Source organism: Peromyscus californicus, unplaced genomic scaffold (genome assembly GCF_007827085.1).
Source record: "Peromyscus californicus insignis strain IS unplaced genomic scaffold, ASM782708v3 Scaffold_4__1_contigs__length_199733344, whole genome shotgun sequence".
Taxonomy (NCBI): Eukaryota; Metazoa; Chordata; class Mammalia; order Rodentia; family Cricetidae; genus Peromyscus; species Peromyscus californicus.
This window is the reverse complement of record NW_026294562.1, coordinates 122849633-122865740: the sequence shown is the minus strand read 5'-3', so window position 1 is coordinate 122865740 and position 16108 is coordinate 122849633. Positions and strand designations below refer to the sequence as shown.

The 16108-nt window shown below is 54.6% G+C and overlaps 1 protein-coding gene across 2 annotated transcripts; it reads right to left on the bottom strand.

Moving 5' to 3' along the window:
- Positions 1 to 292: 292 nt before the first annotated feature.
- Positions 293 to 14690, bottom strand: Mfge8 (milk fat globule EGF and factor V/VIII domain containing). Of its 2 annotated transcripts, XM_052712246.1 has the most exons (10): positions 14555 to 14690; positions 11452 to 11574; positions 11046 to 11177; positions 9032 to 9133; positions 8615 to 8796; positions 8087 to 8242; positions 7551 to 7695; positions 2886 to 3070; positions 1164 to 1313; positions 293 to 1058 (listed from the first exon to the last, which is right to left on the bottom strand). In XM_052712246.1, the coding sequence occupies exons 1-10, from the start codon at positions 14625 to 14627 to the stop codon at positions 921 to 923; spliced, it is 1386 nt and encodes a 461-aa protein (XP_052568206.1). In that variant the 5' UTR covers positions 14628 to 14690; the 3' UTR covers positions 293 to 920. The 2 variants fall into 2 exon arrangements, with proteins under 2 accessions (XP_052568206.1, XP_052568205.1); XM_052712245.1 differs by lacking the exon at positions 9032 to 9133 and having other exon boundaries at positions 14555 to 14689.
- Positions 14691 to 16108: the final 1418 nt, after the last annotated feature.

Here is a 16108-nt window from a genome sequence, read left to right as displayed (position 1 = left end):
GCATTCACAGGAGCCACATCTCTGCCAGGCCCTCCCTGGCCCTTCACCAGGTGGCAGCTGCAGGCCAGACCCAGAGCAGTATGGAGGTAGAGACAGGGGAAGATGTGAGTCAGGCTTGGAGGCGAGGGAAGCCTGCTCCTAACTCCACCCATCTCCCACTGCTCCTCTTAATCTATTTGCAGTCTGGCAAGTGGCACAGGAGTACTGGGCACTGGAGGGCAGGGGTAGGGGTGGGGGCGGAGAACAGTACTAGGCCGTCTGGCTTGGACAGGGCAATGAGGAAGCTCAGAAGTTCCAGTGGCGAACACAAATGTATTTTGGAATCTGCCTATTAGCTTGAGTAGCAAGCCAGCAGAGGCCCCACAGCCAGCTAGCCAACCAGCCAGAGCCCACCTGTCCCCCCCCCCCCAGTCCCCTTGTCATCTGAGGCCCCAGAGCAAGGGTCAGGAGGGGTCTCAGCAGCTGGCGACCCGAGGGGCAGCAAGCAGGCATGGGCCTCCTCTTCCTGGAGGCCTGGAATGGAACGTGGGGGAATGTGTGGTGTGCAGAGAGGGGCGGGGAACCAGGGGTCCCTTTAGTCTTGAGTCAACCCCTGGCAGGGAGTTTAGGACTTGGGGCAGTTGGGAGAGATACAGTTCACATACCCGGACTTTACTCTTCTTCCCTATTCATCTCAGACCTATCCAACTCCCCCAGAACGCCTGAGAAAAGGGGCTAGCGGGAGGCCTGTGGAGGCTGCAGGGTGAGGGAGGACAAGTGTGAAGGGCAAGTCCCCCTTCCTGCTTCCGGCCCCAGTACAATCAGGAGGAAGGGCTGAGAAGGCAGTCAGCCACGGAAGGCAGCAGGGCCCAGGAGGCAGGGGTGGGAGGACGCAGCCTCTGGCCCTTCCGGTCGGTCGTTCGGGCTGGAAGGACCGAGCACTAACAGCCAAGCAGCTCCAGGCGCAGAGTGATGCGGTTATGCCAAGACACAGGAAGGACACGCACATAGCGGGCCCTGAAGGGGGTCTCAAAAATGTTCTTCTTGTGCGAGTTGTTGTCCGAGTTGCCATGGAAGACCTGAAAACCATCGGCATGTCAGGAGTACCCCACAGTCGGGCCCCTCTCCACCCCCCCTCAGAATCCCACAGCTCCCCAGGAATTGCATCCAGACAGGACACCCACCTTGCTGGTCCCTTGTTCCTCATACACGGTCCACTGCACACCGTCATTACTGTAGGCCACCTTGTAGGATGCCACGTACTGGATGTGGCCAAAGTCACGGGCCCCCTGGGTGATGATTCCGGTCACTTCCTTCTGAGTGCCCAGGTCAACCTACAGAAAAACACTGTTCTAGCTTGGAGCCTCTTCAGGAAGGTGTATAAGCAGACACACTAGGGCATGACCTGTTAGCCTTTTTCCTCACTGTGCTGGCTAGTCTTAAGTCAACTAGACACAGCTCGAGTTATCTGAAAGGAGGGAACCTCAATTGAGAAAATGCCTCCATAAAACCCTGCTGTAAGGCATTTTCTTAATTAGTGATTGATGGGGGAGGGCCCAGTCCATTGTGGGTGGTGACATCCCTGGGCCCGTGGTCCTGAGTTCTATAAGAAAGCAGGCTGAGCAAGCCATAAGGAGCAAGTCAATAAGCAGCACCCCTCTGTGGTCACTGCATCAGTTCCTGCCTCCAAGTTCCTGCCCTGTTTGAGTTCCTGTCCTGACTTCCTTCAATGATGAACAGCAATATGGAAGTGTAAGCCAAATAAACCTTCCCTTCCCAATTTGCTTTTTCGGTCACGGTGTTTCATCACAGCAATAGTTACCCTAACTAAGACAGTCACCCATAAAATGAACACAAAGCCATGTGCAGTGGTGCCCACCTGTCACCCCAGCACTTGGGAGACTGAGGATGGAGTTGAAGGTCAGCCTGGGCTACACAGCAACACCCTGTCTCAAAATATCAAGACAGAGGATATAGTTCAGTGGCAGAACACTGGTCTATCACACCCAAGCCCTGGGTTCTATCTACCACAAAAAATGTAATGTAAAAAAATATATAAAAGTGCATAAATAATACACTTTGACACACCAAACTCCAGTTTAACTCCAATAAAACTCAGTGAAGTATATTTCAAAGGTCCAGGCCAACTCTGCCAGCTCATGCCTTATGGGTATACTGGGGTATGATGAACAGGCTGAGAGGCCACAGTCTACAGGGGTGGGAACTGCCTCTGAAGCCTGCCAGGCGGCCTGGAACCTTCTGTGGTACTGAGAGAGAGCCCAAGAGCAGGTGGCTCCTAATGAAACTATGCCTGACTGAGCGCCTGGACCCACAGGCAAGGGTTTGTCCCTGGCCCCCACCACCCTAGGAACTGACCCCTGGACAGGCTGTCGCCAGACCCAGGCTACAAGCCCAGTTCACCCCCGACCAGCAGGTGAGCCCCACACAATCGGCGAGGCCTCAGTTTCTCCATCTGCAACCCTTAGCTCTGTTTTTTTTTCCACCCCCTCTGAGATTTCCCAGTTACACCGAGTGGGAGGCCACCTGTGCTTTGCTCAAGTGGTGAGTGAGGTCCTAGAGTACCCTCTGCCATCCTGCCCTGCTGTCCACAGGTAAGCTCTGCCAACCGTGTGGCGGCCGATAGGGGCGGTGCTACTCCTGCGCGCGTGCGTGCGTGCGTGCGTGCATGCGTGCATGCGTGCGTGTACATTCACACCCCTTCTCCACTTGGGGGCCTTGGTGGAAGCAGGACCAAAGAAAAAGAGCAGCATGAGAGGAAAGAAGAGAAGAAGCAAAGACAGTCTAGGCTTCTCGGGGGGAACCCCTTGCAGAGCGTCTCGGGAAACCCCTTGCAGAGCGGAAGGAAGGTGGGGCGGGCGGAGGTCACAAGCCCCACCCACTCGCACCTGCAGCCACTCTTTGTTACTGTTGCTCTGGGCAGTCCAGGCATTGATCTTGCCCTGCATGTCCAGCCGCCCCAAGTGGGGGTACCAGCCAAAGGCACGCAGGTTCCAAGTCTTGTAGCTGCTGGAGGCTGTTATCTGGCTGTCAGGAATGGAGTTATTCTTCAAGCCCAGGGGCTCAGAACATCCTGTGGGCAAAAGGGACTGTCACCAGTAGGTGTAGGTAGGGGACAATAAAGGAGGAAGGGCGGTGGCTGAGGCCTTTCGTCTGGTTTAGTTTGGGTTGGGTTGGGTTTCTGAGGTGGAATTCCATTCCCTTCTCCTGCTGCTGGCAGCAGGGCGGGCTTAGACTCGCTACGCAGTCAAGGAGGACCCGGAACATCTGATCCTCACCTACACCTCCTGAGTGAAGAAAGGACGGGCACGCACCGCCACATCCGGGCTATACGGTGCTGGAGACAGAACACACGGTTCTCCTAAGCACTTACGGAGCGACAAGCCAGCCTCTGATTTTGGTTTTTGAGCTGCGTCTGGCTGTACTGCCCAGGCTGGCCTTTGAACTCCTGGGTTCAAGAGGTTCTCCGGTTTCCAGGACAGCCAGGGCTACACAGGGAAGAAACCCTATCTGGAAAAACCAAAAGCTCCTCTAGCCTCGGCTTCCCCAACAGCAGGGACTAGGCCACCATGCCCAGCTTGGCATCTTCTTGGACAAAGGAAGTCCTGTTTGTCTTCCAAGGCCAACTGCTGTCCCCACACTGTCTCTTCACTACAGTCGGCTGGACTCAGCTCCAACCGCCACCCCACCCCAACTGGCACCTAGAAGACCACCCGAGACCTCCCGACCTGGCCAGACTCACAGCACTCCCTCCCTTTCTCTCTGAACACAGGTAAGTCAAGATGCCTCACATGTCTAGGGGCTTCCTGCCATCATGGATTTACTCTCGCCACAGACTGCACTGAACAAGTAGCCATCAGCCACCTCATTCTGTCCGTGAGAAACTTGAGGCAGAAAGGCATTGCACACTGTGCCCACACCTCACACACATGATCCCGACCACCACACCAGATGTGAGATCGTCCCCCATGCTAGGACCTGTGTGGGGCCACCAAACCCTCCTAACCCTCCAATAGCTAGTGAGGCCCAGGACGTCTTGGAGTTCAGGGCCGCTTCTGTGTCCTTCCTGAAAGCACTCCCGAAGAGCCAGTGAAGGGCCTTGGCACACCCCAACATTTCTGGCCTGCTGGTGTGTATACCCAGAGAGTGGCCATTGTTTCTTCACTCAGTCCCCAGGGTCACTCTCAGGAATGAACAGACAGGGGCTGAGCAGGAAGTAAAACTCCTGAGAGGATGATGTCTCTCTCATATCCGGCTGCATCCCCACCCCACCTGTGTGTTACCTGAAGAGTTGAAGGGGGAGGAAGGCTAAGAGTCACGCTTCCATCTTAGAAGTCCGTTCCCTCACTGTCCCTCTGATGCCTGCCTGCCTGCCATTTTCCCCCCAATGATGCCGAAGGTGACTGCTGAGCCATCCCCTACAGAAGGCAGAGGCCAGGCAGCCATCACCCTGCTTCCACAGAGGTTACTGGGCCGTGAGCTCATTCATCCTTTGCATCCAGGACAGGGACATTCTGAGGTGGTCACTGCCCGGAGTTGCTTTGCAGAGACCATTCTCATCTCCTTGGGGTGCCCCTGTACAGCCACCCCTGCCCAGGGCCTCCCGGAAGGCGAACTGCAGACTATGGCCTTGGGAAATGCAGACGTCCTTGGCCTCTCTGTGAGTTAGCCTCTTCCTCCTCCGTGACGTGAGGCTCTCTGGAGATCTCCCCAGAGAGCACAGGAGATCTTCCAAACAAGCAGACCAGACATGGTGTGCGTCTCTGGGACCCTGGCACTCGGCAAGCTGAGGCCGAAGAGTTGCGAGATCAGGCCAACCTGGGCTGAATAGCAAGACCCTGTCGTCTCAGAAAAATTAAAGAGAGACATCTCGGGGATGTAGCTCAGTAGCAGAGTGTCCGCCCTGGCTTCAATCACTCGTACTGGAAATTAAATTAAACGAAAATTGTGTCCCCGCAGGTCCAGGGTCGAGTGAGAAGATGCTGCTGCTGAAACGCTGGCCCAGTGGAGCTCATCACTCTCCAAGCCTCCCTGCACACTCTAGGAGCTAGCCCCTGGATTTCTTTTACCCTCCAACAAGCTCCACCTTTGTCCTTGCAATTCTCCATCTAAAACACTCTTTCCAAGATCCCCCGGGACTGGCTCTCCAGCTGAAGAATCTGGAGACACTGCCCCCATCACCACCACTTCCTCCTCCAGGTTCTTGCTGCTAGCCGACCTTTCCCCTTCCATTCATTTACTTATTTGTTTGTTTATTACGTGTGCCCGAGGATGTGTATAAGCACCATGTTTATTTGTGTGTGGGGGGGGCTGGGTGGAGGTATAAGCACTGCATGTGTGCAGTACCCAGGGAGGCCGGAAGAGAGCACTGGATCCACCAGGACTGGCCTTACACATGGTGTTAGCCACCTGACGTTGGTGCCAGAAACCAAACCCAGGTCCTCCAGAAAAGCAGCAGGTGCTTTCAACCACTGAGCCATCTTGCCCAGCTCCTGCCCTTCCTTTGATTTGCTAACCTCACCTCTGACTCCCTTGAGAGAAAGCAAGTTTCATGAGGTCAAAGGTCTCACTTGTATGATTCCTTCAATCTAGATATTCAGAGGGAACTTAGGAAATGTCTAAATTAAAGGTAAGTCACCAAAGTTACTGTCTGCTAAACATAACAGTCCTGTCGCCTTGTGGATTCCCAGGACACCTGGGCCTCACCCCACCTGCATGTACAGTGCGCGCGCGCACACACACACACACACACACACACACACACACACACACACACACACGTGCGTCATCATTCTCCAGCTGACAGGCCATTACAGAGAAAGGTGGGCCAGGCCTGGAGCCAGGCAAATGACAGCCCTGCTCACTGCTGTGAGGCTCGGCCTGCCCCACTCTGGGCCTCAAACCACTCACGGCTTCACTGCCCTGGCAACTTTGAGAACCAAAGGCCCAGGCCAGACCTGGCTCCATCCTTTGCCAGACACTAAGTCACATGATGCAAGAGGGGAAAAGACTCCGGGAGAAGGATAACCTTCCTGGTAGAGATGACATTCGGAAGAAAAAACGGGTCTCTCCATCTGACTATCGGACTATTGAACAACGGACACCAAGAAATGTCAAGCTTCCCCAGGAATCCCATGCTGGGAGAAGAAAGGGGCATGAGCTGGGGTGTGCCTCCCTGAAAAAGATTTTACACATCCTAACAGCTGTCAGACCAGAATGAGACAGAAGCCCAGACAACGATGAGTCAACAGTGGGCAGGTCCGGGCCTCAAGACTGCTTAGGTGTGCATGCCCCTGGCCCTCTAGTGAAACTTCAAACTCACTTCAGGACTCCAAAGATGGACTTGAGGAGATCACTGGATCTCTGTCCATCTTCCCTCATACGGCCAATAAAAAAATCTCTTCCCACTTTTTACTATTAACTTGGACATTTCAAATGGCTTCCTGAGGACAGGTGGCCAAGTCTGGCTTCTTGTGGTACAGACTGTGACCCCAAGTTCGGTAATAGGAGCGTACTAGTTTAACTCCATCCTTAAAGGGAGTGGGGGACATTAATGGCACACGCCTTTAATCCCAGCACTCAGGAGGCAGAGGCAGGCAGATCTCTGTGAATTCCAGTCCAGTCTGGTCTACATAGTGAGTTCAAGGACAGCCAGGACTATATAAAGAGACCTTGTCTCAAAAACAAAACAAAATACCAGGGCTTGGGTACAGATCAGTGGTAGAGTGTGTGCCTGGCATTCACAAAGCCCTGAGTTGCCAGCACTTGAGGAAGAAAAAAAAAACTACTGAGAGGCAGAACTCAGTCTGGGTGGTGCTGGGTGGTATCGAAAATGAAGTAACAGGAAACAGTGCCGTGGACAGGGAATGGAGGCACAGCCGGGCATACCAGCAGATCTATAAAGATGATGCGATTTGCAGCCCAGCGGAGTCAGCACTACAGTTACCCTGGGTGGCCAGCAGGTGGCACTGTGGCTGCAAAGAGAAACAGGCCTCAAAAGAGAGAGGGGGGCCTGAACTAGACAGCAATATCGGTCTGCTCGACCTCTCCGGTGGGTAATCTCCCTGGCTCAGCAGCAACCTGTCCCTTTTTGGTCCCTTGTCTGTAGAAGCTCCAAGCTCTAGGGTCCTAGAAGCGCCTGCAGGACTGCTCAGTGCAGGTGGCAGACGCTCGAAGGGCAAGCACTAATGCTTACAACCTTCCAGCCGGGTATCTTGGATGAATAATACATCTAGGCGTCCTTTCATTCATTCATTCATTCACCCCCCCCATCAAAGATTTACTAAGCACCCACGTGGCTGAGGCCCTGGGGACACAGCAGCAAAGAAAACAATTGCCTGCAATTGTGGAATTCACTGCCTGTTCCAGAAGCACCAGGAACCAAAATAAGCAGAAACACTGAGAAGCAGAACGACCGTCCAAAATGCTCAGAGCAACGGACGGGCAGGCGGCGGCGGCGCATCGCCGGGGCATGACTCTGTGGGACACTCTCCACAGCAGCTCCTGAGCAGCTCACCAAGTAGGGACAGAGAAGGCCACACCCCAGCACTCACCATGCAACTCACAGCCCAGGAGCTCGAAGCGAAGGGTGCATCCTCGGTAGCATGAGACGGGGTAGAGCCGTACGTACTGTGCCTCCAGAGCGGGGCTGAACATGTTAACCTTCAGGCCACTGTTGTCCAGGTTCCCCACAAACTCCTAGAAGGGAAGGGGTAGGACCGGAGGAGGAAGTAGGTTTGCCAGCCTGCTCCTGGACCTCTTCCTCTTCAGGCCTGAGAGGCCATCATAAAATGGTGCCCACTTAGCAACTGAATACCGTAGCCCTGAAAAGTTCAGACTGAAGCCCAGCTCCACCACATCCGCCACCCTCACCAGGTCATGGCACTACTGTGAGTCTCTGTTCTTATCTATCAGGTGAGGTTTACGTCCCATCACCGGAGAACATGAATACAATCTGGGTCTGTCCATTTCTAGGTACCAAGGGACACCTGAAGATTCACCTCAACCCCATCACTCAGGGTGCTCTTGCTTCTCCGTCCGTGCTGGACGCTTAGGGGTGCTGACTTCAGCAGCCCCTCTTCAGGCCCACCTTGTGTCCAGATCCATTTGCATCCTGGATAAACTCGAACCTGCGTCCATCGAGGCTGTAAGCCACCTTGAAGGTCTTCAGGTATTCTGCCCTCCCCGCGCGGCTGGCACCCTGCGTCATCACACCTGACACCCGCATCTTCCGCAGAAGGTTCACCTGGACCCCGGCCGGGGTGAGAAAGGTTGTCCCCTCATCATCCAGCTCTTTCCACCCAGATCCAACTGGCTAGCTCACTAGTTCCTTCTCCAAGGAGCTGGCTTTCTCCTCTGAGGTTCTGGAGCCTGTCTCTAAACAGCCCGTGAGTGTCAAGACCTCCAGAGGCCTGTGGGTACCCAAGCCCCTCCACCAAAGGCCATCTCTCCTCATACTCTGCCCACCTGCTCCAGGCCCAAGGATGCCCTCCATACATAGACACTTCACTCATGGTCGCCTATCATCCTGCATGGACCAGGTTCTGAGCCCCCCATCTCCCAATGCGGCCACATTCACCTGTCTTCCCTATCACTCTGCCCTGTATCTTTCTCCCACCTGGATCCAGGGTTTGCTGTCATAGTTGCTGGCCGTCCACGCGTTGACGATTCCTGTGCGGTGCAGGCGAGCCAGCTCCGGGCCCCAGCGCTGCAAGCCCATGAAACCCACATACACGGACGAGGCGGAAATCTGTGAGTCGGCAATGGCGCCCCCTTCCATGCCCAGCTTTGTAGTGCAACCTGGAGGGGAGAAAGCGACCATCAGGGCCCTAATCCAAACTTCTAGAGCCCAGCTGCGACCAGAGGACAAGAGGGAAAAAAAAAAAAAAAAGCGTGGCCTCTGATGAGGACCTAGAGACAGAGAGAACCTCAGGCCCTCACGCAGAGCAGGTAACACCGCGGGACACCGACACCAAGTGGAAGAGCAGGTGGTACGGGAGGCACAGGAGAGGAGGGGTCAGCAGAGGTGACTCACGGGAGTTTAGGTCGTTGGAAAGACCAGGGTTGGGGACCGGGGTGGTGGGGATTTCTGTGGTGAACAGGTAGTCTTCTTGGTTGTAGTAGATGGTCTCATTCACTGGTAGGAGAGAAGACCAGGGTGACTTCTTCCTCAGCGTCCCCAGCCCTGGCTCGCCCAGGAGGGGTGGCTTCGGGAGAAGAGTTGCCTTGGACAGTAGCGAACAGCAAAGGTTCGCCACACAAAGCGGTTTTCCCTTCATCTTCTCAGGGTGTGTGGTACTAGAGATGAACCCTGACCGTGCTAGGCAAGGCCTCTAACCACTGAGCTACGTCCCCAGTCCTTATCGTTTTGAGACAGGGTCTCTCTCGTCTCTCTCGGCTGCCCACGCTGGCCTCGGACTTGTGATTTCTCCTGCCTCGGCTCCAATTGTAGGCTTTTGGCATCACACCTGTCGCTATGTGGTACTTTCAAGAATCTCACCGGCAGTTTTCTGGGGAGAGTATGAACACCATTCTGCTTCCTCCTGCATCCTTTGCACCTTCGACCCCCAAGTCCTTACCCACCCATCCATCTTTGACCATGTCCACCAGCCACAGCCACATCACCTCTGTATCACCAGCAACATGACACCAGAAACTCAGGACAGTGATCAAGCCTGTTGGCAAGAGTGCCTTTCCATCCCTCTGGGCACCCGTGGTGGGTGCCCAAGGCTTCTGCTGCCAGGGGAACCCAGAGGTAAGCTACAGGAGGTAAGATATCCAATGGGGCTGGACACCCATGATCTGGGCCAGGTGGACCCAAAGATGCAGCCTTGGCACTGGCACCAAAAACAGTGTAACAAACAAAGGAGTGTGAGGTTCCTCTACACCCCTCACCCCTGCAGCCTATGTGGGCACCACCTACCCTCTGCTCCAGGTGCCACCATCCGGCCTAGAGCCAACTCCAGACCTGGCAGCCCAGAGAAGGCTGTGTAGCTAATTCCCACACAGGTACACCATGGTTAACGCGGCTCCCACCTAGTAATTAGCAGGCTTACCTGGCTCCACCCAGGAGGCCTCCATCTGCCTTAGCAACCCAGAGCTCCCCCATTCTCCCCCTCAGGATCTCAAGCTCATCTGACTTTAGTCCAGTCTTCAAAGACCAGGCCTTTCTTTCCTATGTCTCCTCTCAAGTCAGGGACATCCGAGGCACTCTGCCCACATTCCACCATCCTGGGGCCCAGCACCCACACAGCTGGCCCAGCTGGCCTCCTGCTATAGGTCAGCAAACCTCAGAACCCAATGCACACCTGCCTGAAGGCAGGGAAGAAGCCAGACCTGCCCTGCCCCCCAGGACGTCCACTGCCTGACCTGGAGATAGCTGGAAACAAGCCCCCCCCCCCCCCCCACACACACACGTTTTCTCTCTCTCTCTCTCCCCACTCCTTCCTCCCTCCCCTGAACACACCCCATGTGACAGAAAGGATGAGAAAGGCCCTGGTATGCTTGGGGCAGAGTTGGGGGCAGCATGGAGAACTACCACCAGCAATGTCAGCTGGCACTCACCCAGGCCACTCTGGGGCCCAGGGGATAGCCAAACAGGTCAGACAGGGTCAGCTCCTCTTCCTGTGCTGGGCCTCCAGCCTTCCTACGACATAGGACAACCCAACCTGCCCAGATCTCCCCCTCCTCCTGGACCCCTGTGAGAAGACCACACGGTCCCAAACCTGATTCACTGAGCTTCTGGGCTCCAAGCTAAAGAGCACGCCTGTTTCTTCTTCCTAGCAGGAAAGTCCCAAGATTTAACTCTGACACTGTATGTCTCTGGCTCATGGACTCGGGAAGTGGCATTCCCATGACCTCAGGGTCACCACACTCTAATTCCCTTGCAGTGACACCAGCCCTGACCTGAAGTCCCAGGAGAGAAAGCTAGACCTTAAGCCTGGTACGGGACAACAGGGTCCTCACTGAAGTTGTGCCCATTCCTCAGACTCCACAGAGGAAGGCTCACCACAAGTACCTGCGCCCAGCTACAGACCCCTGGTACTCACTGATCTCACAGTGGGTGCCCGAGTAGCCCAGAGGGCATTGGCAGATGTACTGAGTGAAGATGTCTCCTCGCTGTGTGTCCCCGGTCACTTGGCATTTGGCATCATGGTGGCAAGGGTTTGGAAAGCAGGGTCCTGGAAGCAAGAAGGTAGATGAGATGGAGACGTGGTCAGAAAAGGGCTGAAGACAGACCAAAAAGCAGTATGTGACCCAGCCTCATCGGATCCCTCCAAGTCAGCCCCTTTTCTTCCCGACCCCAATCATCCTGGACCCAAGAGAGTCGCCGAGAAGATGAATTTGCCCAAATACTGGAAGCACAGGCTTTTCCAAGTAGCTGCGAGTTTCTACTGGAACACAGGCTACCCACTTGGGAAGGGACGGGGGAGGCAGGCCACTGGGAGCAGGTACCTGTCTCAGTCTCGTTGCACACAGAGCCTGTGAAGCCCTCGGGGCAGAGGCAGTAGATGTCATTGTCTTGGCCCATCAAGCAGGTCCCACCATTCAGGCACAGGCTGGAGTCACAGAAGTCACCTGCAACAGCAGTCCGATCATTTGGTGAACGGAGTCCAGCTACCACGAGCACACGCTGGACTCCTGAGACAGGAGTTAGCAGTTATCCTATGCTCAAGAAGTCGGGAACTAGGGATGTAACTCCATGGCAGAGCACTTGCCTAGCATGTGCCAGGCCCTGGGTTCGATCCCCAGCACTACCAAAAAAAAAAAAGAAAACACGGGCTAGAGAAATAGGTCGGGTTAAGAGCACTTGCTGATTTTCTGGAGGACTGGGGTTTGACTCCCAGCATCCACATTATGTCGTTCATAACTGCCTGCAACTCCAGCTCCAGCGGATCCAAAACCCGTGGCCTTCTCAGACACCTGTACTCCCATGCACATATCCCCACAGAGACAAGTGTACATAATTTTAAAAAAATAAATAAATCTTAAAAACTAAAGGGGAGCTTAGAGAGATGGCTGAGAGATTAAGAGCACGTACTGCTCTGGCAGAAAACCCTGCTTCAGTTCCCAGCCCCCACATGGTGGCTTCCGATCACCCATCACGTCTGTTTCAGGGGATCTGATGTCCTCCTCTGACCTCTGAGGGATCCCGCAGGCAAGTGGTGCACACATAATACACTCACGCTCTCCACACACACTGACAATAAAGCCAATATTTCTTTAAAGACAGAATGGGAAGGATGGAAAGCTGAGGAAGGAGAAAATGATATTCTAGAGAGAAGCAGACACACTGAGAACACGGTATGCTGGAGAGAACGGTTCCGATGTGACTGGACTTAGACCAGGCTCAGAGGGACCTTAAGAATGACAAGTTTCGATCATAGACTGCAGTCAGTCAATAGCTTTTAAAGCTTCCTTAAGCTTCACTGGCACTGGCTAACAAGTCTCTCTCTGTGTATCTCTCTCTGTCTCCTCTGTCTCTCTGTCTGCCACCCCACACACCCTCTGAGGCCAGATCCAAGTCCGAAAGGCGGAAGGCTGAAAACCCCATGAGAAGGCTGGCAGGCCCCTGAAGTGTAGGAGGAGGTCTGGTGGCAGCAGATGAAACCCTCAGGTTGAACAGTGAGGACGCATATCAGGACACCGGGAACAGGAGCTGGTGAATTTGAGAGACTCCATGGAGCATGGACTGAGGAGATGGGGGAAGGCTGGGGGAGACACCAGAGCTTTTGGAGAGCCTGTACGACAGATGTGCACTGTCCACCAGGATGGAGAACACAGGAGGAGGGGCGGGGTGGGCTGGGCTGAGCTCACCGGGCCTGTGTGATCTGAAGGACTATACGCAGCTCAGCCAAGCAGCTGGTAAACCCACCCCCCCTCTCCACGCCCAGAAAGGGACTGGAGGCACCCTGCCTCGGAAGCTCATCTTACTCCCCCATCTTTCTGGGGGTCCCTCATCACTGGCACCAACCAGTGAAAAACAGCCCCAGGTCTGCTGTACTGAAGAGGGTCCTCCGCACGACCTTAGCATCCTACTGGACTGGACCCTTAACGTGGCCCTAGAATCGAACCTAAGAGATCTCTTCTCCTCCCCACAGTGGCCCATCCAAGGCACAGGGGCCCTCCTCAAAGCCCAAGGCCCAAGGGAGGAGCTCAGGCTCCCCAGCCGGAGGCAGGCAGCACCATTAACGAGCACCAGCTCACATAGCTCCACCTCAGCAAGGGCCTGGGGATCCTAAGGAGCTGTGGCAGAACTATTAGTCACAAGCTTTAAATAGCAGGTTAATCCCCTCTGACCTGGAAGGGCACAGTCATAGCCTCACGTGGAGGCTCTGGAATGGGCAAGGCCTAGGCACCCCGTCCCAACAAAGGCCTCTCTTCCAGCCCTCCCTCCAGCTGCAGGTGGGATCAAACTAAGGATTTGGAGAAGGAAACTAAGTGGAAGGTGGCCCAGCAGCCCCCGGTCTTAACTGTCTGGGCTGAGGCTGGTCACCTGCATGTGAGACCCGGAGATGCTAGCGCCTCTACAAATCCTATAGGATATCAGGGTACTGCTCTGGGAAGCGTCCTTTGGGACATTTGGTCAGGGTGTAGGTTGTGGGGAGTGTGGGAAGAGGGGTGGAAAGGGTCAAGGGAGATCCAAGCATCTCTCCAGCTGAATGGAAGGCCCAGGAGTTCCCAGTTCGTGGAAGCTTGAGGCCCTCAATGCCTTCAGCTCCATCCCCGAGGTCAGGTCCTGTGCTAGGCGACAGAGCTGGGCCCAGCTGTGGTCCCTCCTGCCTCAGCCAGTCCCGTTTCTATGAGAAAACGAGGGGTTGCTTGAAGAGCCCCTGAGCTCACCCCGCCACACGTGGGCACTGCATTCTTAAGATGAGCTCCCCAGCAGCATCCTGCAGGAGGCCCATATGTCTACCGGGGATCTCGGAGAGGGGGAGGAGGGCTAGGGAAGATTAAACAGGCAGCCAAGGCCAACCGGGTGGGAGGAAGCCCTTTTCTAAATTCCTGACCAGCCCCACCTACAGCCCAGTCTCCTGCACCGGCTTCTCAATCCTTCCACCCCTTCTCTGATCAAACACCAACAAGTGGGGGCGCAAAAGTTCACTGGATTCTCCAACCAGGAGGGTTCCGGAGAGAGTTGCGGGGAAAGTTGGTTGGAGAAGGGTCGGTACAGGAGTCCTGACTCTCCCAAATGGAAGGACTGGAGAGCAAACACAGTTCGGTGGCCTCATTTTACAGACGCGGTAAAAAAGAGGCACGGCGCAGCGGATTCCTTTGTTATGTGTAAGTCACATCCCTGAGGGGAGGCAGGGCTGTCACCGGGTGTCCAGGGTCACCGCCCAGTGCGCAAGCCACTATCACTGCCCCCAAGGTCCCGGCGCAAAGCGCGCAGAGGCTGAGCACGTTCGCCGCTCCTACCGCGGCGCAGCCCCTGCGCGGGTCCCCTAGGCTCTGCTCAAGTTTGTCAACAGTAAGGGAGGAGGGAGGGCGCCGCTGAGAACTTCCGAGCGGCGGGCAGACTAGGGGCGAGGCTCAAAGGGCGGCGCGGGGGACTCACCGGACGCGGCAAAGAGGCCGGAGGCGCAGAGCAACACGCCGCACAGGGCGGCCAGCGCACGGGAGAGCTGCATGCTGCAGGGCGCGGGAAAGGACACGCACACTGATGCCGGGACCCGCGGGCTCCTGCGTCCGCTTCTCTCGCACGGGAATAAATCAGGCTCTCGGCCCCGCCCACTGGCCCACGTGCTCCGCCCAGGCCAGCCCCTGGCGGACTCTGGGCGGAGCTCCGAGACCACAGAGGGAAGAGGGAGGGCTGAAGTGGGGGTCCAGAGCCTCAGCCTCCCGCCGAGCCACGCCCTGCATCCGGCTGCCAGCTCCCAGGCAGAGGCCAGGTCCCGCTTCTTGAGTGGACTGGACAGGGAAAAATTGCTCAGGAGGAATTTAAAACGTGGCTCAATGATGGAGTAGTGCTTCCCTAAGCATCCTGGAGACCCTGGGTGGATTCGATCCCCCCAACCAGCCAAGATAAATGAATAAAACAAAACAATCCGGGAGTGGTGGCTCATGCTTGTAATTCCAGTATTTGGGAAGCGGGATCAGGAGGATGGGACACCAGGTCCTGTTGGACGCCAGTGTGGGCTCCATAATGGCACGTTCCAGGTTAGTCTGGGCTACAGAGTGGTACCCTGTTTCCAAAATGTATTTGTTTGTTTGTTGTTTAATTAATTAATTAAAAAACAAAAGCAGTTTAGACTTAAAATGCTAATGCTTGCTTGTAATCAGAACAGCAGGTTCAGACTACAATGAGTACTGTGTTTCCTTTATCAGATTGGCAAGTGTCAAGTTGTTAACAGCGGAGGCTGTGGGGCAACAGGCTGAGGCACGCGCCCTTGGACAGAGTAGGAAAGGCAGCTCAGCTTCTTTATTTGGTAATATCTTTCAAAATGACAAAATAGCAACACCTTAAGACTAGCACTTGAGGTCAGAGATACTCATTCCATTAGAAACACGTGTGTGCAAAATGATACTATACGGTGACATAACATTTTCAGAAACCATGAAAAGACTGAAAAAAAAAAAAAAGAAATTGACAAACTCGTGTTAAAGTTCCAAATGGGAAATATTGCAGGATTTCGGCTGGGTGTGGTGGTTCAAGCCTGTAATGCCAGCACTCTGGAAGCTGAGACAGGAGAACTGTAGAAAGTCCAAGGCCAGCTTGGACTTACATAGTGAGCCCTCGGCTACCCTGAGCAACAGAGACGCTGTCTCAAAATAAATCAATAGACAGACAGACAGACAGATGGATATTAGATAAGTAAAGATAACTATCTGGCTGAGAAGATGGCTCTGTGAATAAAAGCACTTGCTGAGTACAACCTCAGTTCAATCCCCCAGAAACCCTCGGGAAAGCAGACAGAAGCAGAGAGCCCGACTCCGCAAAGCTGTCTTCTGACCGTCACACCCACACAGTGGCACATGTGTGCCCACATACCTACACACACTGATGATAATAATAATAATAATAATAATAATAATAATAATAATAATACAATAAAGTTTAACCAAGTTTCTGGCCTGTAATCCCTACACTTGGGAGGTGGAGAAAATCAGA

Bases quoted from the DNA above. Each gene is read 5' to 3' on its own strand.
- Mfge8 (XM_052712246.1), bottom strand. From the start codon at position 14,627: ATGCAGCTCTCCCGTGCGCTGGCCGCCCTGTGCGGCGTGTTGCTCTGC. The intron at 11,575-14,554 runs GTGAGTCCCCCG...CTGCTGTTGCAG, and splicing joins CGGCCTCTTTGCCGCGTCCG to GTGACTTCTGTGACTCCAGC. The intron at 1,314-2,885 runs GTGCGAGTGGGT...GTTTTTCTGTAG, and splicing joins GTAACAAAGAGTGGCTGCAG to GTTGACCTGGGCACTCAGAA.